Here is a 27,601-nt window from a genome sequence, read left to right as displayed (position 1 = left end):
CTACTTTCTCCCAGGTGCACCTCTCTTTCAACTATAAGTCCTTTTAGTCCTAAAAGATATTTCTCCTTGAGAGTTCAGGGTAAACAACCTTGACTAACTAAAATATCAGCACTAGTCTTTCTCCCCAAGGCCAACCAAAGAATGTGCTAAAGGTCAATGGCTCTTTCCCCTACTCCTCACAACTAACTCCCTCCTGTCCTCGGGTTATGTAGACTCCAACTGGCAAAGATTCACCTCGAAGCCTCTGTGGAATGTGGTGGTAGGAGAAAAACAACTGGGAAGGGGAATGTGGTGGAAAGAGGTCACACAAGTTTCCCTGATGCTCACAGTAAACATGAGCAACTCTGGGCTTAAATATAAAGAACAGACACTTCTCTTCTGGAGAAGAAAAATAACTCATTCACTAGAGGATGTAATGGGAACCAAGTGCTAAGTGTAAAATGTATTCGTGATCAGGAGGTCTAACTGTATTTTCAAATTTCCTAAGTGTACCATATTCCCTTTTGGCCTTTGCACACGGCATTTCCTCTTGTCTAGAGTGGCCTTACCCCTCAGTCTCACCAGACACCAAACACCTCACTCATCTTTCTGATCTCAGCTTAGCTGTCCCTACTTTCAGATGGCTTTCTTGACACTCATACAGAGCCCCTGAAAAACAGTTTACTCTTTTATTCTCTCAAAGAACCCTGTATTCCCATTTTAGAGCACCCCCTACCTCTGTCATAATTATATATTTATTTTGGTTTCCTTCACTACGTTGTAATTGTGGGAATTCAGAATGAGCCACCCCAAGATGTTCCTTAGTGGTATGCAGATTGCTTTGAGCTAAAGGCAATTTCAACTTCAGGCTCAAGAGAAACGTCAGCCCCTCCATTTAATTACTATCTATAGGGCAGGGCAAATTTCTATTTAGTAAACATCTGTTCTTATCACTCTGCAAGGACCCCTTGAAGCCTCCAAGGTGCATTACACATCATCCCTAGCTCAGGATATACCTCAATCCCCCTTCTATCTCTGAGCCTCTCCTGTATATGAGGTTTCCAACTCTCTCATGTATGCTGGGTTCCCATACATAGATGCATATGTATGGATTAAATTTGGTTATGTTCTCTTGCTAACCTGTCTCGTGTCTGTTTGACTATTAGACCAGCCAGAAGAACCTTGAAGGTAGAGGAAAGCTGGTTCCTCCCCCGCAAAACCAATTTTAATACCTGGAACATATGCTCTTTGGGGCATAGAAAAGTGTGAGCACCCAATAAATATTTGTCGAATAGATTTAAAAATGAGTACATGAAGGTGATCATGGATAAATATAAGAAGCAAAAAGAAGACTAAAACTTAAGGGAAAAATTGCATACAGTGTAATTACATATTACAAAGAGTCAGCTTCCAAAAGGATCAGAGGGGAGAATGAAAGCAGTTTGCCTGCCAACTAAAGAAAACATCAATGCACAAGGTTAAATGCAAGAGGATTAATAACTGAAAATGCAGACTACTGCAGAACTATATTATGAAACTTTATTATGACTGCACCATAAAGAACTGCTGTTTCAAATCCATCCAACTGATGGTCACACTCCAGAATACACAGCTGACTGAGTTTTCCTGAGCTGGGCTCTCCCTGTATTTTCCCCTGGCGGAGCTACCTCTACTAAAGCAGGTGGTTAACATGCCCCAGAGAAAACATCTGGGAGACAGTTGATCTGTCAATAGTATGCCAGTCACATGCAAAATTACCATATTAGGGACAGGAGCAAAACTGGCCTGGAGAGCCCAGTACTATAATTCAGAGGGTGCAGAGAGAAATTCCCTCATTTTCTTCGTGAGAAGAGGCTGCACCAGGACATAGGAGGCATGAATAACCACAAGTTAGCAGCAACTGCTGCAACCATGATTCAGCTAAGTCTGCTGTCTGGTAGTAACTCTGCATTCCACAATAGCAACCCTTTGGCAACTGTCTCAAGAGCAATGAGCCACTATCTTCCACAGAGAGCATAAGCTTGCTGAAAGAGTTCAATCAAATAAAGAGCTGGCCACACCCGGGAAAGGAAGAATGCGCCTGAGACATAAAGGAAAGATAAGAGTCAGATCATTTTTGTCCAAAGGTTAATAACACGGATCTAATTTTTCTTTTTTTAAGATTCTGTTTATTTATTTGCAGAGAGGGGGAAGGGAGGTAGAGAGGGAGAAAAACATCAACGGGTGAGAGAATTATCTACTGGTTGCCTCCCCCATGTGCCCCAGCTGGGGACGTGGCCCACAACCCAGGGCTGTGCCTTGACCGGGAATCAAACAGGCGACCTTTCACTTTACAGGATAACACTCAACCAACTGAGCCATGCTGGTCAAGGTGAATCTAATTTTGCAATAACACCCAATCATCTGGTTATCTGTTACTTGGTGATATCATTAGGAGAGACAATTTGAAGGTTATTTCCACTGTTAAAAACCCGCAATATAATGAGGGTTAACAAACCTTGGCATGGTGAATATGCTCTCCATCTTGGAAATTAATAGTGCCAAAGGCATCCGTAGGGCTTCGCATTGTGTGCTTTTCAACAGACCACTGTTCATCTTCATCACCGCTGGCAGCTGAGATGGTCCGGGTATAATCTGTCCCATGATGGTCACCAATCAACCGCCCACAGTAACACCTGAGATTTGGGATAAAAACCAATTTCAAAATAGAAAACATGCAATTACAAAATAGAAAATAGATGTAATATTCGTACATTTCTACAGTGTGATGTAGAGATGGCTTATATTAATAATTTTTAAAATGTGACATTAAAATTTATATTAGACTTTTAACACTGGACTACATAAAAACAAAATATAACATTCATCATATTCATGAAAGAATGACAGACTTCTCATCTTGGAGAATTTGGAACAGTCAGAAGAATAAATTAAAATTTGAATATGTACAATTTCAATACTTTCTTCAATGAAAAGTTATATATCTGCAGACCAAGAAAATTATTTGTATCAAATATGTCAGATCATATACCTATTACATACAAAGGGATTATTATTCAGCTCTATAAATGATTCAGGCTTTTGTGTATGTATGTGAAAACCAATATAAAAACATGAACGAATTATTGGGTCCAATTAAGCAAGGAAGCAGTATGAAGAAACAAGTCAGAACACAGGGAACGATATTGAGGTTCCGATGGAGGGGCTCTAGATGCTAAAGGAGGAAGAATTATCCCAAATGTACAGGATACACACAATCAGGATTTATTAGCAAGAAATGTGTCATCTGGTAATCTTGAGGAACAAGCGTCACTCTTGAACATGAAAAACATCCCATAAACTGAATGATGCCTCTCACTGTGGCTTTTTCTAAACAGAATATTAATGGAGGCAACCACACCTGGAAAGATAAATCACTACTCTTTCATAGGATTTTCTTCAGTTCAACCTACTTTATTCTAAGTATTTTTCTAGTCTAATCCATTTGATTCGAGTCAATTTAGCTTTATTCTAGTTTTTAACCACGTCATTAAATTGGGGCAAGGTGGACGCTGCAAAACTGTTATTCTTTGGAGCATTTGAGATGTTGGTCCTTGGCACATGTCATCAGTTTGGCTCAAACTCTTATAAAAAAACTGTTTTGTAATTATGGCAAGGTGGACACACACACACAAAAAAAAAATCACCCCCCAAATTAAAAAATAAAAATAAAAAGATTCAATGTTCATCCCTTTAGTTATAACTTTCAGAAGTCCCAAATTATACATCATTAACAAGTACTAAAATCTAACCTTAAGAATCAACTTTAGAAAGATGCCAATTTTACCAATTTCCTCCCAAATTGTCTGTATGAATTTAATAAAATATCCTTTAAAAATCCTAAAATGTTTTATCAGGGAACTTAACAAAGTGATTCTGAAGTTCATACGGATGTATAAGTGTCCAAGAGAGTAAAACAATTTTTAAAAGAATAAAGCATAGCCCTGGCCAGGTGGCTCAGTTGGTTGGAGCATCATCCCGTAAACTAAAAGACCATGGGTTCAATTCCTGGTCAGAGCACATACCTAGGTTGCAGGTCCAGTCCCAGGTTGGGACATGTACAGAGGCAACTGATCAATATTTCTCTCCCACATACATGTTTCTCTCTTCTCTCTTGCTCACTTCCTCTCTCTCTAAAACCAATAAATATATCCTCAGGTAAGGATTAAAAAAAGTCACTTAAAAAAATAAAAAACAGCCCTGTCTGGTATAGCTCAGTGGATTGAACGTGAGCCTGCAAACCAAAAGGTCACTGGTTCAATTCCCAGTCAAGGCACATGCCTGGATTGCAGCTCAGGTTCCCAGAAGGAGTTGCGTGAGAGGCAACCACACATTGATGTTTCTCTCCCTCTCTTTCTCCTTCCCTTCCCTTCTCTCCCAAAATAAATAAATAAATAAATAAGAAATTTTAAAAATAAATAAAGGATAAAGCATAGAGTACTAGCCCTATCAGATATCAAGATATATTACAAAGCTATAATGGTGAAACAGTGGTATTTATTAGGAATAGGAGAAGCAGATATATGATATTGAAAAGAAAGCTCAGAAATAAAACCATATGGGGTCTTGGTATATCACAGATGACATCAAAAATGAATGAGGCTAGGATAGAATGCTCAATAACTGATGCAGGGACATTTAGCCCTCCATATGGAAAAAAATCAAACTACTTCCTAGTGAGGTAGAAAAATTATAAATTTTAATTGATTTTAACTTCTGAATAGTATAAAAATAGATATTTTTACAGTATTGTTCGCATTAGTTTCCCTGAAGATTGTAATGTTGGGAGAATATTAACAGGGAGAGTTTCTGGAGAATAAAGTAGAAAGAAGGAGGAGTAAACAAAGACTTTTCAGTTCACTACATGCTTATGTTTCCTTTAAATTTTAACAAAATTTTAAATAATTACCAAAAAGAAAAATTTTTTTTAGGGAAAGGTAAAACAGGTTAGCCAAATGGAAACTCTTCCCCCAGTGTTATGAACTGAATTGGTCCCTCAAAATTCATACATTGAAGTCCTGACTAATCCCCAATGTGACTATATTTGGAGACAGGCCCTATAAAGCAGTAATACAGTTTAAGTAAGATCATAAGAGTGAGTCTCTGATTGTATAGGACTGATTCCTTTACAAGAATAGAAAGAAACACCAGAACACTCTATCAGCAAATGCACAATGGGAAGGCCATGGAAGGACATAGCAAGAAGGTGATTGTTTGCACAGCAGGAAGAAAGGCCTCATCAGAAACCAACCTTGGTGGCACCTTGATCTTGGACATCTAGCCTCAAGAACTTTGAGAAAATAAATGTCTGTTGCTTAAGCAACTCAGTTTGTGGTATTCTGTTATGGCAGCCTGAGTAGACCAGTACGCCCAGCAACCCTATCCTTCCTGTCATCATCTGCAGATGGTGTCTTCTTTTCCCCGTGATCTGCTACATTTTGGATTCTGAATTTTTTGTAACCAAAATAAATTTAACATTGGTTCAATCCATAATGTGAACTTCAGAATACGATCACAATTAAGAAAATTTCGTGGGGGGTAGGCAGAGACAAATGTATTTGAATAAATAAATAAATAAATAAATGCATTTAGTTATAAAAAAAAATCTAAAAACTGAAAAAAAAAAATTTCATTTTGTCCTCCTTACACATGAGAGGTAGAACCAGTTACAAGCACATGATTTAAAATGCAGATCACTGCTAAAACTTGTATTGCACTAGAGAGTTATTTTTGCCCATAATGTTGTGTGATACTGTGTTTTTATTAAATATATATTTGGTTTTTGTCTTCCTTTTCAGCACAGAATTCCTAAAACCCTTGGAACTTCCTAAGAGACACGAGTGACAATGGTGCTGGAAGTTGACTCCATGCCAATGGCCAATCATTCAATCAATTGTGCCCATGTAATGAAGTCTCCATAAAAAAACCGAAAGGATGGGATTAGAGAGCTTCGGGTGGGTGAACACCTGGAGGTGGTGGGAGAGGAGCGCACTCGGAGAGAACATGGAAGCTCTGCGCCCCTTCCCACAAACCTTGCCCTCTGCATCTCTTGCATCTGGCTATTCAGCTGTATTTTTTTAAAGCATGTTTTACAATAAACTGGTAAACTTAAGTAAATGTTTCTCTGAGTTATGTGACCTGCTGTAGCAAATTAACTGAACTCTGGAGGGGGTCATGGGAACCTCCAATCTATAGCCCATCAAACAGAAATGCTGGCAACTTAGACTTTCAAATGGCATCTGAAGTGGAGGGTGAGGAGTAGTCATGAGCTCTTAACCTGTGACATCTGACATTATCTCCAGAATTAAGTTAATTACTTGGTGGTGTTAGGAAAAAAAATATCAAGATTAGTGTCAGACCTGGAGCCTGGTGTGCAAATATGTTACTTACAAGTCATAGAACAAATACAGTGTTATATGTGCACAAAGCATCTTCATTATCCAAATAAAATGTAAGATAATAAAGTGAAAATTCAATGCTGTACACGAATTTCAATTGGTAGAAGCTCTCGTCAAAGACCTTTAACCATTTACATGTCTGGGTAATTCAAGTAATCTATTACATTCAAATAATCAATCTCTCCTTCAAAAATGTCTCACGTGTCTTTTTTAAACCTTCCCTTAAAAGGGAAATAAAATACACCAATAAAACCCTGTCATTGATTTCATTCAAGATGTGAGAAAACTATTCCAATGAATTTGAAACAGAATGTCTAAAAATTAAAAGAAATCCTATTTATGTCTTACCTGATTAAATTATGGCAAACCTGGCATCCTGCAGTACATCTAAATTAAAGAAATAAAATCTGTTTACTGACATATTTTAAAATGTATGTAATACTTTTACAGTAAATATCTGTTATCTTCATGGTCTGGAAGTCAGGGTTTGCTGGGTACTCATACGTCACTCCCCAAATATCCCCTTGTCATTTACCAAATACCATCATCTAATGAACTGAACACTAAAGTTGGAACTGAAATACCTGGACTTAAACTTCATTAACGATTCTTCTAAGCCCCAGTTTTCACACCTGAAAATATCTGCCCTACAAGGTTATTAAAAGGATTATGTCAGATAATACATGAAAAGTGCCTTACAGTCCTGGTACACTAAAGTATGTATAATAATGGTAGCCGCTATTATTATTATTATACTATGAAGAGAACACTGAATTCTTGAGGATCAAGTCTGAAAATATACATATACAAACATCTTTAAAACCATAAAACATTATCAAATTAAGGGATAGTTGGTGTTAATTTTAATCTTTCTTTTTTATGATTCAAACGAACCTTCTGGATTTGGAGATTAGCATTGTGGTCATCGGTGACCATACTTTAGGTGTGAATAAGTTTTAACTGGAGGAAAACTCTAGTTTGAAATACTGGAAGACAAGGTAGTGTTCACAGAATCGGAGTCATTCTAAATTATTCAGAAATGAATCTTCAGGCCTCTCACTTCTTCCTGTCCTAGCATTTTGAGTATGTCTTTTTCTCCAGAAGCTTTCTAACTGTAAAATTGTAACGGGGAGATTGCAACCCACCCCACCATTCCTTTGACATTGTTTCTGTAAGTGCGGACTCTGACTAATACGTAGCTTGTAGATGAACAGCATGTTTGTAAAAGAATCCTAGGAACTAACTTCAAAAGATACAGACTCCAACCATCAGGCTTCCCTGCTCTGGGAGATTTGCTGACCTTCAGCCATGGATCCAGGATGACGGGGAAGCCAGGGTGACTAAACTAGGACGATGCACACTGACCATCATTTGCTTGATCAGAATGGACTATGCTCGTCTGCACGGAGAGAATTTTCCAATCCCCTTCCTTGATCTCTTTGTTCAGTCCCCCTCTCCCTCCTTATCACAACCTCAGCCTCCACCGAGATGTGGAGATGGGCTTTGAGATGTGTCCCCCATCTTCCCAGGAGATGGGCTTTGAGATGTGTCCCCCATCTTCCCAGGAGATGGGCTTTGAGATGTGTCCCCCATCTTCCCAGGAGATGGGCTTTGTGATATGAGTCCCCCATCTTCCAGGTGGCCGGCATCTGAATAAACCACTTTCCTTTACATCAGCACCTGCCTTTTGAGTATTAGCAGGCAGCTGGACCTGCTTTCGGTTACAGCTTCATTTCAACAAGTTCAAATGAGAAGGAAAAAGACGTAATCAAGTCTATCAGATTTTCTTCTTATTAAGGGCTACAAAAAGAATCAATAAAAGATAAGCTTTTATCTAAATTTAAAATAGTAAACTACTACCATTTTACTGTGTACCATAAGGAAGTAAACTGCATGAAAGCTACCATATTGAGAATCTAACTGGGCTCTAAGAAAAGGGTTGGCATAAGAGGAACAGCCATAATCATTCATTAGCTTTTTTATAATCACAGAACAATAGAGACTGCTTTTTTCCCCATAAAATGTCATATATCTTGGACCATTCATGGAATTACAATCCTCGATATCCTTCTTGAGTCTGTGAGTAAATGGCCTATAGTTTATCACTATTCGTGAGGTTCAAGGTGATTGTGAAGATGACTTTCCATACAGAGAGCAGTAGGAGTGCCTGAGCTCAGTCTGCCGTCCACTGCAGCCTCCATCAGAGTATAAGGCGTCATAAAGATTTAGCAAAGTGAGACATTCTAATCACCAGGGCTTACAAGGCACAGGTAATGCAATGAGGGTGGGACTGGTAAATATTTAACAAAAGCAAGGAACAGTATTTTAGTCATCCCCAAAGAACCAGAATTTCACTAACCTCACCATGCTACCTTTCATAAACGTAGAAAGCAGTGACTGCTAAACTTCAAATGAACATAAGGCCAAATGCTCAAAGCAATCTAAAAATGGAGTGGTCCCCCTAATAAAAAATACAATTGACCCTTGAACAACATGGGTTTAAAGTGTGCAGCTCCATTTAGACATGGATTTCTTTTTCAATAAATATGCAATATACAATCAGCCCTTCATATCTCTGGTTTCACATCCACAGATTCAACACTATTTTTGAGCCAAGGTTGAGAACCCATGAAGGAGGAGGGCCAACTACATGCATTGTTCTATGTCATCTATGTCATGTTATATAAGGAACTTGAGCATCCATGGATTTTGGTATCCAAAAGGGTCCTGGAACCAATCTCCCCTGGACGGTGAGGGCAGTTAAGTTTTAGGGGAGTCAAAAGTTATACACAGGTTATATACAAGCGTGGGTGGTTGGTGAAAATAACCCCATGTTCGAGGGTCAACTGTACTGCTCTCCTATTTTCCTTTCAAATTCTCTCCCCCAAGAGCAATGCCACTCAATCTTATTTCACAGACCCAACTACAGTGGGGGAATTTTGTTCTACAAGTAGAGCTTCCAAAAGGTTGTCAAGAACTCAAAGGACTCAAACTTGAATCATATTATTCTGCTGCCCATTTTCTGCTCAAGCAAAAAGCCTATAGGAGGAAAATGAAACTGAAATTAACTGTTTAAATAACCTAAGCACAATGTCCTGAAATATCCCAGTTGCTATTTTCCAAAGACACTTTAGTTGAGGAAAAGGAGCATTTGCAATAACTTGAATATTCAATATTTAGAACTTGTAAATGTTTTATCCAAACCCAGTGGAGTAGATATAGCACTGGAGATTTCCTAACATCTATCTCCCGACTAAAAGGAACAGGGGCATCAAAATAAAACAGAGCAAAACCTACCACCATACTAACAGCAGCTCCACCATGGTGACACCATTATGGTGAACTTGGTTCTCTTTATATTTCATTAAGTCAGTGGACCAATGTTTCTCAGCAGCCTACTATCTGGCAGGCACTATGATAAGCCCCGGGGTTGGAGTGAGGTAGAAAATTGACAAGTTCCCCATTTTTTCCAGAAAATCTGGCAAGAATTTCTACAGTAATCATGTACTATTCCAATAAAGACATAAATATCAATTAAAAATAAATACTAATTTTATAAATATTATCAAATCCTTTCAACAAGTCATATCTCTAAGTTTCCACACACAGTCTTCCTAGTGTTGCTTAAAAAAGAAAAATGGAATTCAAAATTGTACCTGTGAGGGTCTTTAGAGCTGGGTATGATTTTGTTACATTCTCTCTTGTCGAACACTCCTTCAATCCAGGATTTCTGGGACTAAATAGAAAGTGTCGTTATTTTTATATTCTAATTAAGTGAGAAAGCAGTGTAAACACAGTAGTTCAAGTAGGCAAGATATATTTAAATAGTATGGTCACTCACTAAAACAGCAAGACCAAACCCAAATCGGTTAAGCATTTATTGGCTTCTGTTACAGACACCATAGACACAAATAGGGCAAATGTGAACACAAAAATATTCACAAAGTTAACTGGTCTATAAACTCATCTTAAGTGAAAGATCCCTAAGTGCACAAAACTCTAGCAAGGAAGTAATGATATAATAGATATGTTCTCTTAATTCTTCTATAAATCATTTTTAAATCTTACACCATAATCCTATAGAGTGAATATCAAGCCCTCAAGTGTCAAAATTCACACTCATAAAGTCCCACTTTGGCTAAGATTTCACAGGAAACTGGAAAAAAATGTAAAAGGAGAAATGCAACCTCAGGAAAATTCTGTAAAAAAAAAAAAGAAATTTCCAATCTAGCCCTGGCTGGTGTGGCTCAGTTGATTGGAACGTCTTCTTGTAAAGTGAAAGGTCGTGGGTTTGACTCCCCGTCAGGGCACATATCCAGGTTGTGCGTTCTCCAGTCAGGGCACATGCAAGAAGGCAACAAACAGATGTTTCCCTTTCACATTGATGTTCCTCTTTCTCTCTCTCTGTCTCTGTCTCTCTGTCACTCTCTCTCTCTCTCTCTCTCTCTCTCTCTCTCTCTCTCTGTCTCTCTTCCTCTTTCTAAAAGCAATGAAGAAATGTCCTCAGATGAGGAAAATAAATAATAAATAAATAAATAATCCAATCTAAAATGAAACCAGAGGATACAAAATGGAGAATGCACCTTCAGAAAAACAGAGCTTAAGAACTGAGAGACTGATTTTCTGCAAACTCCTGATTTATAATTGACTGAGATTTATTTCCTAAAAGTAAACACCTACCAAGAATCACTTCCTTTCCTCAAGCCAATGAACTTACAGTTTGGACTCTGGGTGGACTTCCTCCTCTTTGCACTCCCTGCCCACAAATATACTCTGCCCCAAATCCTCAGTGGACTTGCCTGCACCTTGCACTGGCATGTGTTTCCGGAATGGAAATTCCTCTGCCATTCCCAGATAATCTCAATTTCTGGTAATTTGAGCTTGACTTTACTTAGGTTGATAATTCAACACAGTCTGTAAGCATGGCTTACTATTGGCTATGTTGCCTCATATTGCACAGTTTATAACTGTCCCTGAATCCAAGTAGGGCATTAGTACTCATTTGTCTGACCCATTCTACACAATTCACGTCATAGCCCAACTCTACCATAAACTGCATTATAAGTCTAGGAGCAGAACACACTGGATCCTCAATAGAACCCAACCAACTGATGAGCTTGGCCTCCTAATATGAAAATATTTTAACCCTATATGGCATAAAAACATATAGGTGTGGAATAACTTTATCCAGTCAATGAAAAATAACATCCAAACCTTTATAAAATTTTTATAAGAGTGTATTTGAGCCTTGACTAGGTAGTTCAGTTGGCAGAGCATCATCCCAGTACACCAAGATTGTGGGTTCGATCTCCAGTCAGGCCACATACAAGAAGCAACCAATGAATGCATAAATAAATGAAACAACAAATCCATTTTCCTTCCTTCCTTCTTTCCTTCCTTCCTTCCTTCCAACTTCTCTCCCCCAACAAAATCATTTTTTTAAAAAGCGAAATTCTTATTTTTTTAAAAGTGTATTTGGGCCACAACTGACAACAATTGCCAGGAGGCAAGATCTCAAATGCTTCCAAGAAGGAGAGTTTTGCAGTTTCCTTTACGCCTTGGAAATTAAGGATAATTTGAAGGTGGAAGAATGCAGAACGAGGATTGGATTACAGGATTTATGCGCTTTCTTGAGGGGTCTGGAAAAAAAGGATTACTCTGTCAAAGGTATTTTTATCTAGACGCACAAGAAAAATTGACAGGGCTTGCTCAAGGTAAACATAAACCTCTTACTAAAGTCATATGTTTGCGTTATGACTACCCACCATGACCTGCCCACTTAAGAATTTATGATCAGATCACCCTGTGAAGTTTCTTTCTCTTCCTGGACTTGTCAGTTTCATGACAGAACCCCTTTTTTCTTTCACAATACACACGTCTGTATTAGAGCAGTGAGGAAAGAGCAGTGAGCCAGCATCTACAAGGCGCCTTTTTCAAACCCTATGTTAGTGCAGTTCCCACCTCATTCTTATACCTGCTTTCATCCTGCAATTGACGGCAATGCACTAGGCCAGAAAACATGTTACAAATCCAGCTGTGGAACCTCATAATTACACTGCCCCCACGTTCCCAGACGATTATGAAGGAGCTCAGGACATACCACCCTAAAATACGCTGCGTGAGTATATTGATTATTCTTAGCTGTGGGTACTTGAAAAATAGCAAATGCAGAGAGGCTTTCTCTGATCTCCCCTTACCTGTCTAAAGACAGATCTTCCAAAAGGAACTCAATGGTCATAAATTTTCTCCCCCGGAGTTTTCAGCAACTAGGGGATTGACTCTTATCACAAGGGAAGATACTAGAAGTCACAAACAGACAAGGACCCATTCACCTTTTTAAAAAATTATTTCTCTCTCCTAAATTGCCTTCATCCCCAATCCCCTTCCCCTTATTACAACAGTGTATCAGTTTTTGTTTTCCTGCTATGCTCCTTGGCACATAATATTTAAAATTAATACATTTGTATATCTTTTCTCCTGTTAGCCTGCCGGTTGTGTCAGTTTATTTCAAAGACCCAGCTACCAAACCTAAGAGAATAGTTTTTCCTCCCCTACGATCACAAGTGAGGTCGCTTATGGAATCCTTTACATACTTCAGTGTTACTCATTGATATTGTTTAATATGCAGCAAAACTAAACATAAGTGTTCACTCCTGAATAGAACTGTGTATTGTTAACCTAAAAATAAAAGACCTTTCAAAGTAGTATTCCCAAATAGCTATTCTTATTGCTCTCAAATAAATGCTTGTTGCCTCCCACTTTGAAAGGCCTTTTGTTTTTATTGTTAACATATCTGGTGTTATGGATCTAAAGTGGCCTCACCTTCATGGTCCAGCATCACCTGGAAGCAGGTATGTATGGTACCTACAGAGCCTCTTTTGTGTTCACTGCTTCCAAGGACTGCCGTCTCCTTGACTGTAAAGCTCTACTAGGTCAAACCTCTCTCCCTTTTTGGTTAAAGTCAAATGCCTTTATCTGAGATCAGGACTGGAGTTTCCCTCAGGGAGGGTTGTTCTGGGTTTTCTTGCCCCTCCATAGGTCAATTGCCTCAGGTGTCAGCATGCAATGGGTCACAGGAGCAATGGCTGCTTTTTCTCAGGGGTAAGTATTCATTTAATTGCGCTCCTTTGTTTCCTTTTCTTGTCTCTGTTTTGTTGTTTATCATAAGAAAGAGGTTTCAGAAGGAGAGGACTCTATTCTGTAATTGATAAACGGAAGTTTCTAAAAGACAAAATAACTTCTAAATTAATCCTACAAGAAATTGTGGCTTTCTGAGCAAGTACTCTAAAACTCCTTAGTGTTTGTCCTGCCTGAAACCTGACAAGATATTTCAAAGAATTTAACAACTCTGATGGGGGCTCAAATGTTGGAAAAGTTTTAGTTAAGTAATAGCTAATGAGCTTAGTAATCAACACTTGGAAAAACTATTGTTCCAGGAACTGAAGGTATGAACCACCTAGACTCCAGGAGACCTAAGCAGTTCCGCCTTTGTGCCTCAGGAGGACTGCAAGCAATTCAAGATGGTATCTTAGCCATTGTACTCCAGAGTGAGACAACCACCGCCCAGGACACAGCTAAAGATCACAGCCCAGGGCAAGAATGCTGAGGTTTTTTTTAAATCCAATTAACTTTTCCCTAAACTCCAAACCTCTTACCTATACTTTGTTCTCCTTATAAGAAGGGCCATTTAAGATAGAACTTAAGATGGTCTGTTAGGGTACAAACCTGCCATCCTCTCAGGTCTCAGACCATCTGAATGAAGCACCCATAAAGAGTCAATCCCTGTCTCTGCTTAGTGGGTCTGATAGGTGACAGCACGAACACCGGCTTTTCTGGTTTCAGCTCTATATTCAGCAATTTAGCAACTTGGAAGTTTAATAGGATTTTTTAAAGTCTTCTCAGTAACTTTAAAAGGCCTTTTATTTTTAGGTTAGCAGTATAATCAGAGTCCAGAACTTATTAAGGAAAATAGGAGGAGGAATGGACAAGGATACTGATTGACTGATTCCTGTGCATTTTAAACACAAGGAAAACTTCCCAGAACAAGTCCAGTCATCGTAAATCATTCTGCCTTCTTATCTCTTTTGTACAGTCAGCAACTTTTTATGTATTAAAAGACACTCACTGATTTGGTAAAACATTAAAAACATACAAACTTGAAAAATCCAGAGTCAGAGAATTAGAATAAACTAAACAAACTAAACTCAATATCTATTTAATATAACAAGAAATGACACAATCTTTTAGAACAGCAAGCCCTGTCCCTTATTCAAAAACAAACAATTTTACATATTCACTCTCCAAAAATGTATTTAATACTTAATTTTTGCACAGCACCAAGAAATGTGCCACAGGGGAGTTAGTATGTCCTCAAATACCTCTTCATTCTGTATTTTCTTCTTTTTTCAATTTTTATGTTTTACAGTTGTTCCAATTATTTCCCCCTTTGCCCCACTCCATCCCGCGCGCCTCCTACTTCCATACTCAATCCCCACCCTATAGTCCATGTCCACAGGTCCTTCATATAATGAATTCCGTCAATATTTTGGGATAGGACTCCATGCTGTATTCTGGGAATTCTAGAGCAAATAAGACAAGCTTTGAAGAAATACAGAATAAAAATGAGGAAGCAGAAAATAAAATTGGTATCATTAAACTTCCTGTGTCCCAATAGACTATTAAAAGCAGGTCCAAAAAGGATCCCTGATTTAGGGGCTGTGGACAAAAGGAGTTCTAAGGAAAGTGACCTCAGGGGGCTATCAGAACAGAGTGCACAATCGTGCCCCAGGCATATCACTTTTTAGTAAAAGATTTATCTTTACTTCAAGCAAGCCCTGTGCATTGTTTGTTTGCATCTAGGTTAACACACCTTTGAAAAGTTAGAGTAATCGTCTCTTTACAGACCCTCCAGGAAGAAGCAACCACCCTCAAGAGAGCATATGATCCTGCTAACTATCCTGCACTCCAATCCCCGCTTGCTTCCTCCTGCCTTCAAGTCCCAATTGCTTAGTTCCCTCCTGAATTCCAAATGCCCGAAGCAAAATGCAAACCCGTCATTCTTGGGAGCATTTGAGATCTTGCTTCCTGGCAATTGTCATCAGTTTTGACTCACATAAAGACTTACAAAATTTCTTTACCGGTTTGAAAGTTCTTCTAGAGGCCAGATATATGAATTAAGGAAGCTATGCTCAAACCACTCCCTTCTTTGATAAAGCTAGATAGACGACTCCATGAGGACTATCCTGGTAAATTTCTACAGTGCCTGTTTGCTCATTTATTTAAAATGGAGATAACAACACCTCATTGAGTTGTTGAAAGGAATAAATATATTAAAGGCTTAGAATTCTGCCCTGGCTAGTGCGGCTCAGTGAATCGAGTACCAGCCTGTGAACAGGAAGGTCACCAGTCTGATTCCCTGCCATGGTACATGCCTGGGTTGTAGGCCAGGTCCCCAGTTGTAGACCAGATCCCCAGTTGGGGGCATGCAAGAGGCAACCAATTGATGTTTCTCTCACACATCAATGTTTCTCTCCCTCTCTTTCTCCCTCTCTTCTCCTCTCTCTGAAAATAAATAAATAAAATCTTTAAAAAAAAAAAAAGAATTCTCCCTGGGGCTGACAGCTCTGGGCAGGGGGCATTGAGTGGGGAGAGATAGAGTAAAAAAAAAAAAAAGGGACTCAGGACACCTACAACAGTGATTGCAGGGGGCTGGGGAAGGGTGTGAATGAAGGTGGATGAGGATATAAAGGGGATTAAAAAATACAATAAAAACAAAACTATTAAAAAAAATTCTCCCTGGGACTTATTAAGATTCAATAAAGTTTAACTTACTATGGGTAATATCAAAGGTGAAATTAGCTTTTGGTTGGTGGCCTGGGAACTTAACTTTAATGTTTTGTTTTTTCCATAGAAAAATACTTTCCACCTAGCACCTCTCATACTTCAAATGACTTTGTGGGTCTACGTTCCCCAGTAGCCTACAGATTCTACAGGCCCAGTCATTTCTATTGCCCCAGGGCCCAACTCAACAATTCTTGAATGAGCAGCAAAATGAACACTCTTAAAATAGAACTCCAGGAATACCTGTATACAATTTTCCCTCCAAGGGTATAAAGAGGAAACCTGTGTGATTAACTAGAACTTGGAAACTTTCCTCCTATAACCTCTTTATCTTACCTCAATAGCCCAATCTATGTGGGACAAATAGCCAAGGTGCTGTTTCCTACAACCTGGAGCAAATTGTCAAAGTGGTGGTAGTTGAGAGTGGAGATTATACCATTTCTGCAACTATAGTGTCAGTCTTTATTGATTGGGCATTTTTTTTTTTACATGGGAAGTTTTGTTTTTTAATTATTCTTGTTATTTGGGGGAGGAAAAGGCAGAGGACAAAGATGGGAAATAGTGTTGGTCTCAGGCTCAGTATTGATCACAATTTGCCTCACTCTAAAACATAATCAAATTTTACATCCAGCCTTGACCAGTGTGGCTCACTTGCTTGATTATTGTCCCACAAAGTGAAAGGTCACTGGTTCAATTCCCAGTCAGGGCACTTGCCTGGGTTGCCAGCCCAGTCCCCAGCTGGGGTGCATGTGAGAAGCAACCAATCAATGTTTCTCACACATCAGTGTTTCCCTCTCTCTTCCCTTACCCTATCTCTAAAAATAAATAAATAACATCTTTTTAAAAATCCCAGGCCTGAGGCCAGAGTGGGAAGTGCAAAGAAATGTCCAAAGACTAATTCTCCAGCAGTACTTGCACAAGAACTATTCCCTTCCCTCACTGAAAGTATTCCTGTACTGGAGTGTTTTGGGATTTCCAGATAACTCTGAGGCAATTTTATTTATGTCCTCCCTAGTAAAGTTTATATATACAATGGCGATTACTCCTTGTATTTTCTCTGTGAAACACAGCAAAAAGAACACTGCAACAAGATTTTACTTCTTAAAATTTGGTAGTGACACAAATCAATATTTAACTTAGATAAATCCAAAATCTTTGTTAAAATAGTAAGAGAGAGGGCTAGAAGAGGACAAGTGAGAAGTAAAAAAAAATGTTTTAAGTTTGGGCAATTTCACTGCCATTCCATGTTCAGAAGTATATTACACTCAAGAACAGCAATTTTCTACCTTTTGGGGCTTAGGATCCTTCATATTCATAAAAACCACCAAGGATCACCAAAAATCTTTCATTTATATATCTACCAATATTTACATATTAGAAATTAAAACTGGTACATTACTAATAAATATTGACTCATTAGTGTCTTTAAAAATAACAATATGTTGCCCTGACTGGTGTGGCTCAGTGGATTGAGTGCCAGCCTGCAAACCAAAGGTTGCTGGTTCAATTCCCGGTCTAGGGCACATGCCTGGATTGCGGGCCAGGTCCCCTGGTAGAGAGCACACAATTGGCAACCGCACATTGATGTTTCTCTCCCTCTCTCTCTTTCTCCCTCCCTTCCCCTCTCTAAAAAATAAATAAAATATTTTTTTAAATGTTAACACAAATAATATACTTTTGTGGAAAAAATTAAGATTTTTGAGACTAGCATTGTCATGTATTTTTATAAATGTCTTTAATGTCTGGCTTAAGGTAACTGGCTTAAGATTAATAAGCATTCAATCCGCAGCAATAAGTCAGAGACTTTCAACCAGTGTGCTATAGGAATTTTTAAAACATGCAGTACCTGAATATTTATAACTTTTTTTCCTTAGATTATCAAATAGATATGATCTTAGCCAAAAGGCCAAAAAGCAATAAATGTAAAATTTAAAAATGACAACAACCAACACAACAATAGCTGTCTGATGTGAATGAATCAAAATTACACCTATTTTTTTTGTCAGATTGGCAAAAAATATAACGTATTTTTGGTGTGCCTGAGGCCAGAATTTAAGTAATTAGTGTATGTGTGTCATGAGATGGAGAGGGCTGATAATCACGGCAATAAGTGGCTTCGGGTTAAGTGTATTAAAAATATCATCCTCACACTGATGTGTAGTTGGAATTGTGGGCTCATCATGTAACCCCAGGACAACTCCACTGTACACTTATGAGACAATGGGTAAAAAGGGCAAATAATGTCTTAGTACCATTATGAAAATAATTTTGATTTTGAAGACCCTCTGTAAGGGTCTCAAGGACCCTAGAAGCCCCCGGTCCACACATGAAGTACCACTGCGTGGACGATGAAGGCAGGTGGCTGCATGTAGGCATGAGGGTGAGCGAAAGGCAGGATCTACTGCTCCCTGACTGCTCTCAGGTCCTGCAGGCATGTCTTTGTCTGGGCCTCACATCTCAATGAGTGCCCTATAGTATCACAACATCCCCCCTTTAATCTGGTACTCACTAAAGAAAGTTCCAACACAGAGAAAAGCAGAGATCAAGTCCTCATGTACTACACTTTATGAGCAACGTAAGGGACTTTTAAAGGACAATTTTGACTTCATCTCATTTTTAACTTTAAGCTGGCCTTAGTTTCTACCACATTCTCCTTCTCATTGATGTCACCAAAATATGACAAGTGTGGAATCAAGCCTTCAGAACTCATAAACAGGATATACTCTATCAGTTTATACACCCTTCCTTTAAAATAGTGATACCTCTAAGAATAGCTTTATTCATTCATTCACTCAAAAATACTTTGATTGGCATATCATATTGTTCTAATAAAAATAAACAAACAAAATTGTGTCTGAAATACCAACACCAAAGGGTAAGAACCTATGTTTACAAAAAAAAAAAAAAAAAAATGCTTGATGTGCTTGAGCTAAAGTAGTATTCAATAGCTATCAAATATGGCACAGGAACAAGCTTGGTATTCCATAAACAGAGAAGTCCCTTCTGCCTGCAGATATTTGGGAAGTCTCAATGAAAAATATGGAATTTAGGAAAGTCATTGAAAGATGACAGGATTTGAGAGGTGACGATGGACTCCCACGATGGTTAGAAATGCAGAGATTTCAGACTGGAGGAGAATTCAGAGGACATGTTAACATGATAAAGCCATGAAGTCACTGGGAAGCAGAGAATAGGGAAGATAAACGAGCCAAGAACCCTTGGAAACATCTAAATATAAAGTGCAGAAGAAAGACTGCAGGGAACAAGGAAGAGAGTTACTAATCAGGATGGCGACATGGCACCTGAAGTCGAGAAGGGAGAAAGTTTCTCTAACGAATGTGTGTGCCCCAGCCAGCTGCCTCAGCTGGTTGGAGCATCGTCCCATACACCAAAAGGCTGCAGGTTCTGTTTCCTGTCAGGGCATATACCTAGGTTGCAGGTTCGATCCCTGGGCAGAGTGCAGCCAGGAGGCAGCCAGTCGATGTTTCTCACAATGTTCCCCACTTCCTCCCTTACTCCCTTTAAAAATCAATAAGCATATCCTCGGGTGAGGACTTTTGTAAAAGTCTGAATTACAAAAGTGGGACATTTCGAACAGAAACTGAGAAGATGTGTTTAATATTGCAAAGAAAGTGAGGAAGACAGCATTTTTTGTCCATGATGAACAAACAGATGTAAAGAGATTCAGGAAGTAGGTTACAAACAGAGCAGGCAGCTAGTGTAAGATACCCTCAGGAGATACATTAAAAACAAAAGCCACAAATCAACAATATAAAGCAAAAGCCAACATCAATGTTGCCTTTCATATATGCCCAAGGCTCTGCTAAATGCTTTATGCATTTGAGCTAAAGTAAGAAGAGCAGGTTCTATCTACTTAATACCAGCACCAGAGGTCTTTTACACGATGTTAAATAGGAGAGTTGAAAGAAAGTATATTCCATGTTGAGAAAGGCTAGACCTTGTTTGTAGGTAAGAGGGGAGTCGGTAAAAAGACAGAGTGAAGATGTGAGATAGAATGAAAATGACTAGAGACTATGGGAGTGGAGGGCAGGGAAAGAAATAGTATGGACAGCCAAGGAGGAAGGCTCAGCCTCAAAGAAAATTCTTCCTCTTCTTATAGAGGCAAGGAGTGAGTGACAAACTTTTCTTCTTGGTAATTTTGTCCAAGACCCTGTTATCTCTGCTCTACAGAAAGTCACAGCCCATTTAGCTCTGAAGGCTGCCAATCTCAGCATTCTCCTTGCTCCTCATGCCCAGAGGGAGAAAGGCAAGCGAAACACAGGTGCAGTCACAGTGTCCCTTTGTGTTATCAGCACCATTTAGTACAACAGCATGGTACAGGTATGTGCTGAAGATCACAAAAGCATACGAGATGCTCTCTCAGTAAAGGGGCTACCAAACTTAAGGCAGATGGAGAACATCAATAGTATCCCACATGCTGTAGAGAAAACTGCCACACAATATTCCAGGAATGTCCTTTATATGCTAACCTAAAAATGCGTGCCTCAGGATATGAGGGTCTACAGACAAGTACACTAAGCAAATAGGAATTTGGAGTAAAGGATAAGAATAAATGTAATTGGGAATCACTGGGCAACTGGACGAGTCAGGGCAAGGTACAACGAATAGAAAGGAAGGAGAGAGGAAGAACAAAGTAAATTTGTTTTCTTCTCTAACCTGATTTTTTTAAAAAGCCTATCAGCAAACTGGAGAAATCTTGTTCTCCCTGGGTGACTGAGCCCAGGGGCGGTTAGAGTAATTTCCTGCTGTACGTTCATGAACATTCCTTTAGCTGCACTTAGAAATAGGCACTCCACTTTGCATTTTAAAAAAATCAATTAATTATAATCACTTCAGGTAAACCTTTTACAAGTTTTGCCTGTGTGTGCCTAATTGCCATAGACTAAAAAACAAACAAAACAGATTTGTTATGTTATAATTACTATAATGTTACAAATGCTGCACTTAGTTCTTATATTCAAAGACTTCACTCTTCTACTCACACAACATGTAAGTCAGCTCCTTCCCCCACCACAAGGTTTTTATAGGTAATTTTGCAAATGATTTAAAATCCACAAGGTACAAGAAAACTTAAATCTCTCTCCCGCTCCTATGCTCCAATCACCCAGTTTCCTTCACCCAAAGGAACCTCTGTTATAGTTTGTTGAATATTCTTCCAAATATAGTTAGTTATATAGAGGTATATATACATACAGTTCTGTACTTTGTCTTTGTCTTCACTTATTAATAACTTGTATTTCCTTATTTCTTTGTGCAATAGAATTGCTTCATTCTTTTGGAGGCTGACAGCACTTTTTTTTTATGGAAGTTCCATAACTTTTTTTTACTGATTGATTATTAAGGAGACACAGGAAAGGAGAGAGAAAGGGAGGAAGGGGGAGAGAGAGAACGAAACATCGATTTGCTGCTCCACCCATGTATGCCCTCATTGGTTGATTCGTGTGCCCTGACTGGAGATCAAACCTACAACCTTGGCATATCAAGACGATGCTCTAACCAGCTCAACTACCTTGCCAGGGTTGGAAGTCCCATAATTTATTTAGCCAAAATAGTTTCAGCAGAGTTTTCTTGTCCATGTATATCTGCAGGATAGAAACCTACACATGAAATTTCTAAGTTAATTCAGATATTGTCACATGCCCTCCATAGAGGTCATATGAATTTATAAGCAAAAGGTATGAGTTACTAACAACGTTTATCCTATTGTATTGCACTGTTGTATTTTTAAGATTTTATTTATTTTTAGAGAGAGAGGAGAAGGGAGGGAGAAAGAGAAGGAGGGAAACATCTATGTGTGAGAAAAGCATCGACTGGTTTCCTCTTGCAGGCCCCCAGCCAGGGACCAGCCTACAACCCAGGCAGGTGCCCTGACCTGGAATCAAACTGGTGATCTTTTGGTCCATGGAGCGATGCCCAATCCACCGAGACATACCAGCCAGGGAGAGTTACTGCCAACTTTTAAACATACAGAATACAGAATATAACACATAATAGTTGCTTTAAGGAAATACGGTATTTTTTTATTAATACTTAACTTCCAAAGAGATTTTGAGGGGACCCAACTCTTTCTATTTAAAGATTTTATTTAATTACTTTTATAGAGAGGAGAAGGGAGGGAGAAAAGAGAGGGTGAGAAACATCAATGTGAGAAACATCTAATCAGTTGCCTCTCATACACATCCTGACCAGGACCAAACCAGCAACCCAGGCATGTGTCCTGACCCGAAATCGAACCAACGGCCATTCTGTTTGTGGGACAACACCCAACCAACAGAGCCACACTGATCAGGCCCTCTTCTCTTTAAAAATAATTTTAAAAATAAAACATTAAAAGCTTTTTTGCCTGAAGAACAATCATCTCCTTAAGCACCTAAAATGGCTTTAATGTTCTGAAGTTAAAAAGTATTTACAGCAGAACTTTGAAAATATGTATGTGAATATCAAAGAACAAAAAACGACAACTGAAAACAGGAGACTTCAACATTAAAAGAATGCTGGTTTTATGATTATTTTCTACAAAAGTCACAAATTCTTTGAAAAGTAAGTTATTGTAGAGAAAACAAAAAAAGGAGTTAGAGGACAGGGGTTTGTGTTTTTGTTGCCCATTGACTACGGACAGTCCATTCATCTTCATGCAACTCAACTGACTGGGTATACAAAACCTACCCTATTTACCTCACCAGGTTTAAAAAGAAACAAAGAGTCTTACTTCAAATTAAACTGTGTAAATCTGTATTCTTCATCTCCTCCTAAACCTATGCCTCCTCTCCTTTATTCCCTAGGCTTCCCCAGTACTCCCAGGTGTCCAAGTTAAAAACCAGAGCACCACTCAATTCTTCCCTATTCTTACTTTCCATTCAGTCAACAAGATGTATTGATTCTATCTCTTAAATAATTCTTGCATCTGCCCACTAGTCTGCATCTATATTGCCACTACCCTAAAGTCACCATGAATTCGTGTCTAGATTGCCTTCCATGTGATCTTTCTGCCTTCAAATTTCTCTTCTTTGATCCAGTCTCTGAAACGAAGCTTATGATCTTCTTAAGGCAAAGAAAGTAAACAACACATTCTCACCTAAAACTTTTCATTCCATTTCATTCCATTTTCATTCCCTCACTGTCTTCAGCGTAAAGTTCAAGTCTTTCACAAGATTTGTCGCCCACTGCTATCTCAAGCACATCTGAAGTCTGCTGTTCCCTCTCTTTATTACATTTTTTCTATTCCCATTTAGTCCCCTTATACACCCCACCCCCAGCAATCCCCACACTGTTGTCCATGTCCATGAGTCCTTTTTCCTTTTTGCTCAGTCCCTCCATCCCCCTTATCCCCGCGCCGCCACTAGCTGTCATCTGTTCTCCATCTATGAGTCTGTCTCTGTAAGACTTTTATCTTAAATTAGAGTAAAAATTTAGGATAGGACACAAATCAGGTTTTGCTTTTGTTTTTTTTTCCCCAGAAAAATAAGTTCGCATTCAGGATAACTAATGCCTCTAAAATGCTAGAAGAATAGAAGATGTTTTAAGAAAATGAGGGTAGTCCAGGAAGTTGGGAATCAGAAGTCTGTCGGTGGGAGGCCAAGGACCCTGTGAATAATAGAGATGCAAAATATCACTTGCTAGGATAAAATTTTCCAACTTCAGCTTCTGGCTGCTACACATGATTTCAAGTTCCAATGTTGTTATTTATAGACTAACTATACTTTTAATGCAATTCAGGAAGGAAAGGGAAACATAGCTACCAAACAACACCTTTCTCTAAGTCACGGAGAGCCAGGCTACAGAAAAGTTTTCCATTTTCACTGGGTTTTGGTTATAAAGATATTTCTTCTGTATTTACTGTCTTCTGCTATTGTAAGATGAGAAGAAATATATTCTATCCATAAGGAATAGACCTTGAAATGACCCAAAGGTGATTATAAAAGAGGGTTTAAACGAAATAAAAGCAGCTTTTCTTTTTTAAGAATGGGTCGCGGAAACGCTCACAACATTGAGTGATTGTATTATAAGAGGGAAGAGTCTACCTTAGCCATCTCCAGTTGCAAACTGACAAAGACTCTCCTTGACCAAAATGGAGTAAAGCTCTTCCTGACTTGTCTCCTCTTCCTAACTAGGCCTCAATTTTGGCCTCTGTCTTTGGCCCACCTTCTCCAGTTGTACTAAGAATCATGCTGAGCTCGTTTAGCAAAGTTTCCCCATCTTTCGTATCTGACCTCACTGGCCTGCCTTCAGCAAGAATCCTGTTGTGTTGGTCACGCAAGAATCCCCCCAGGCTTCATGTATCGCTTTTGCCATTTTCCATGCACTGACCCCACCCTCCAACCCTGTCCCTGGGCTATAAATCTCCACTTACCCCTGCACTGGAGCTGAGCCCGATCTTCTCCCCCACCCCAGTAGTCCCTCTTGAATAGTCTCCTGTGTCAGGGGTCAAGTGTCAGGACAAATTTTTCTTGAACAAAACAAGGCCGCACACACACATACGCAATACATAGCACAACACACACAAATCGTCTCCATGTCAGAGAAAGAAACTGACAAAACCCTGGAATCCCAGTAACACTCAGAAACTTGCTGGTGGCCTAGACCTTACAGAGCTTTCCATTCAATTAAATTTAAAGAAAAAACTCGACAGCAAGAAGACCCACAGATCTGGCCGAGCAGCTCTGTTGGTCGGAGAGTCATCCCACACACCAAAAGGTTGTGGGTTGGATCCCCATTCGGGCACATACCTAGGTTGTGGGTTCAATCCCTAATCAGGGTGCGTACGGGAGGCAACCAATCGATGTGTTTCTCTCACATCAATGTTTTCCTCTCTCCCTCTCTCTCCCCTTTCCTCTAGTGTAAAACATCAATTTTAAAAAACACTTATAAAAAGAAGACTCCACAGAGAAGGACCCCAAAGGATGCGCTCAGGGTAAACGGCCCCTAGTCCTTCATCTAATCACCTTGCTTATCACACTCAATATTTGCTGAGCCCAAATACCAGCTAGCAAGATGCAATTTCTATCTGACATGTCTCCACTGTAAGGATTGCTTCTCAAGAATGTGGTTTCTCCCTAAGGGCTATGGCTGTGAGGAACCAGAAACCAAGCTGCCTTCTTAGTGCAGCCATCAGTGTGTCAGTCTAACAATCTGAAGATCCTGAGAGTGAGCCTCAGACAAGCACATTTTTAGTCACAGTCCATCTGGATTAATGCCATGCATGTCAAAAGTCCATGCACCATAAATCATAACACAAAGAAAAACTGGCAAATGTTTACAAATAACCATTTCAAAAAAAGAAAGAAAGAAACTCAAGAGATCAGAAGCTTGAATGGCTTGTCTCTTTATTCTCTTCAAGAACAAAGATGCAATCGTATAAAACCTTATGCCAAAAACTCTAGCTAATTCTAGGAAGAGCTGAAATTTTAATACTTTGGACCCTCTTCTCTGTTTTGTTCTGTTTTGTTTTTATTGTTGTTCAATTACAGTTGTCCCCATTTTTCCCGCATTACTCTCCCGAGCCCAGCCCACTCCCCTGACTCTCCTATCTGTTTTAATTGAACAATGTCTGCTTGCTTGACACTCTGGTCAGAGGGTAAAATGGTCTGCTTAGAAAGCTGAGTTTCTCTAGTCCAGATAAGAACAAAGATAGGGATTTTGTTTTGCTTTCGAAGTCACTTTAAAGCAGACACTAAGAGTGGTGACAATGGTTAGAGAGCATTAACAGATCTAAAGGATCTGTACAGTCCCCTAGGGACTTAAATACTGCTGGGAGGAAAACTCTTTTTCCTATTAAAAGATTTAATTTACAAAAACTTCTTAGCCCTTTAAAAGATCAATGGAGGGTATCTATTTTCTCTAGAAAAAAAGATGTTCTCACATTCAAAGACCAAGAAGCTCCACTATAAAATACTAAGCTGGCCCATTCTGTAAGATAACAGTATTAGCAGGTATCTTAGTCAGTTTGGGCTACTCTAACAGAATACTATAGACTGGGTGGTTAATACAAAAAAAAAAAAAAATTATTTCTCACAGTTCTGGAGACTGGAAATCCCAAATCAGAGTGCCCGCATCCTCAAGTTCTGGTGAGAGCCCTCTTCCTGGTTTACAATGGCCACCTTCTCCCTCCATCTTCACATGGTAGACAGACATCATCTTTCTTGTGTCTATTCTTAAAAGGGACCCCAATCCCATTCATGAGGGCTCCACCCTAAAGACCTAATTAGCTGCCATAGGCCTCACCTCCAAATACCATCACACTGCAGGTTGTATTTCAACATATGACATTGGGAGACACAAATATTCAGTCCACAGCACCAGGTTAACAATTTTTTCAGCACCTTCTATGCACCCACATGCACAAGGCAAAGACCTTGGTGTATATTAACTCTGCACATGTGGGAAGTGGGGGCAGTTATTATCTCCATTTCACTAATGAGGACAGAGTCAGAGAGGTTGAGTAATTTTCTGAAGAACGTGATAGCTCATAAAAATGGCGCGAGGAGTCAAACGGGGGCAGTCTGATTCAAGTTCGTGCCCTTAACACCTCATCTCACCATCACTTATTTACAAAACTTGCACCTATACCAATCACTAAAGCTGTGAAGTGTTTTAGAGTTTATAAAATCACTTTCCTGAGCATCTAATCCCCCACACCAATTCCATGAGGTCCGTAGTAGAAATAAGTAAGATCAAGTGTATGAAATGCCCAGAAAAATCCCCACTACCTAGCATGTCTTCTGTGGGTATCCTTAGACCCATAGAGAGGTAGCGGGAGGGCCTGGAACCTCTAGATACTAACAACTTTTGTGTAGATGTGAATATGTGCATTTCTCAGGAGAAAACCTCAAGGGCTGGATCAAAAATCATTGCTGCACAAAGGATCTGAAGATACACAAATGGCCAGTGAACACATGAAAGGCTCTCAACATCACTTGTCGTTATAGAAATTCAATTCCAAACCACAGTGAGATACCTCTTCGTCCCTTTCAGGATGGTTATCATCAAAAAGTCGGACAACACAAAGTGTGGACGAGGATGGGCAGAAGTTGGAATTCTCAGAGATTGTAGGTGCTGAGTGGTGCAGCTGCTTTGAAAAACAATCCTTCAAAAGGTTAAACAAAGAATTACCACATAGAATTAGATACAGTCTACTTCTAGGTATCTACCCTCGAGAAATGAAACCAAGTATCCACACAGAAACTTGTACACTAATGTTCATAGCATCATTATTCAGAATAACCAAAAAGCAGAAACAACTTAAATATCCATCAACTGTTGAATGGACAAATGTACTATATTCATACAATGGGATATTTTTCAGCAACATGAAGAAATAAAGTACA

At 39.2% G+C, this 27,601-nt stretch overlaps 1 protein-coding gene across 1 annotated transcript in view; it reads right to left on the bottom strand.

The window, feature by feature from the left end:
• TRPM6 (transient receptor potential cation channel subfamily M member 6) overlaps positions 1 to 27,601 on the bottom strand; it is a 130,094-nt gene that overhangs the window by 95,674 nt on the left and 6,819 nt on the right. The window contains exons 2-4 of the mRNA XM_054583304.1: positions 10,073 to 10,152; positions 6,765 to 6,803; positions 2,477 to 2,654 (exon numbers count right to left, since the gene is read on the bottom strand). Coding sequence (XP_054439279.1) covers positions 2,477 to 2,654; positions 6,765 to 6,803; positions 10,073 to 10,152 — 297 coding nt within the window. The remainder of the gene's footprint in view (positions 1 to 2,476; positions 2,655 to 6,764; positions 6,804 to 10,072; positions 10,153 to 27,601) is intronic.

Source organism: Pteronotus mesoamericanus, unplaced genomic scaffold (assembly GCF_021234165.1).
Source record: "Pteronotus mesoamericanus isolate MK-2021 breed Mesoamerican mustached bat unplaced genomic scaffold, CSHL_Meso_final contig_73, whole genome shotgun sequence".
NCBI lineage: Eukaryota > Metazoa > Chordata > Mammalia > Chiroptera > Mormoopidae > Pteronotus > Pteronotus mesoamericanus.
This window is presented reverse-complemented; position numbering and strand designations above follow the sequence as displayed.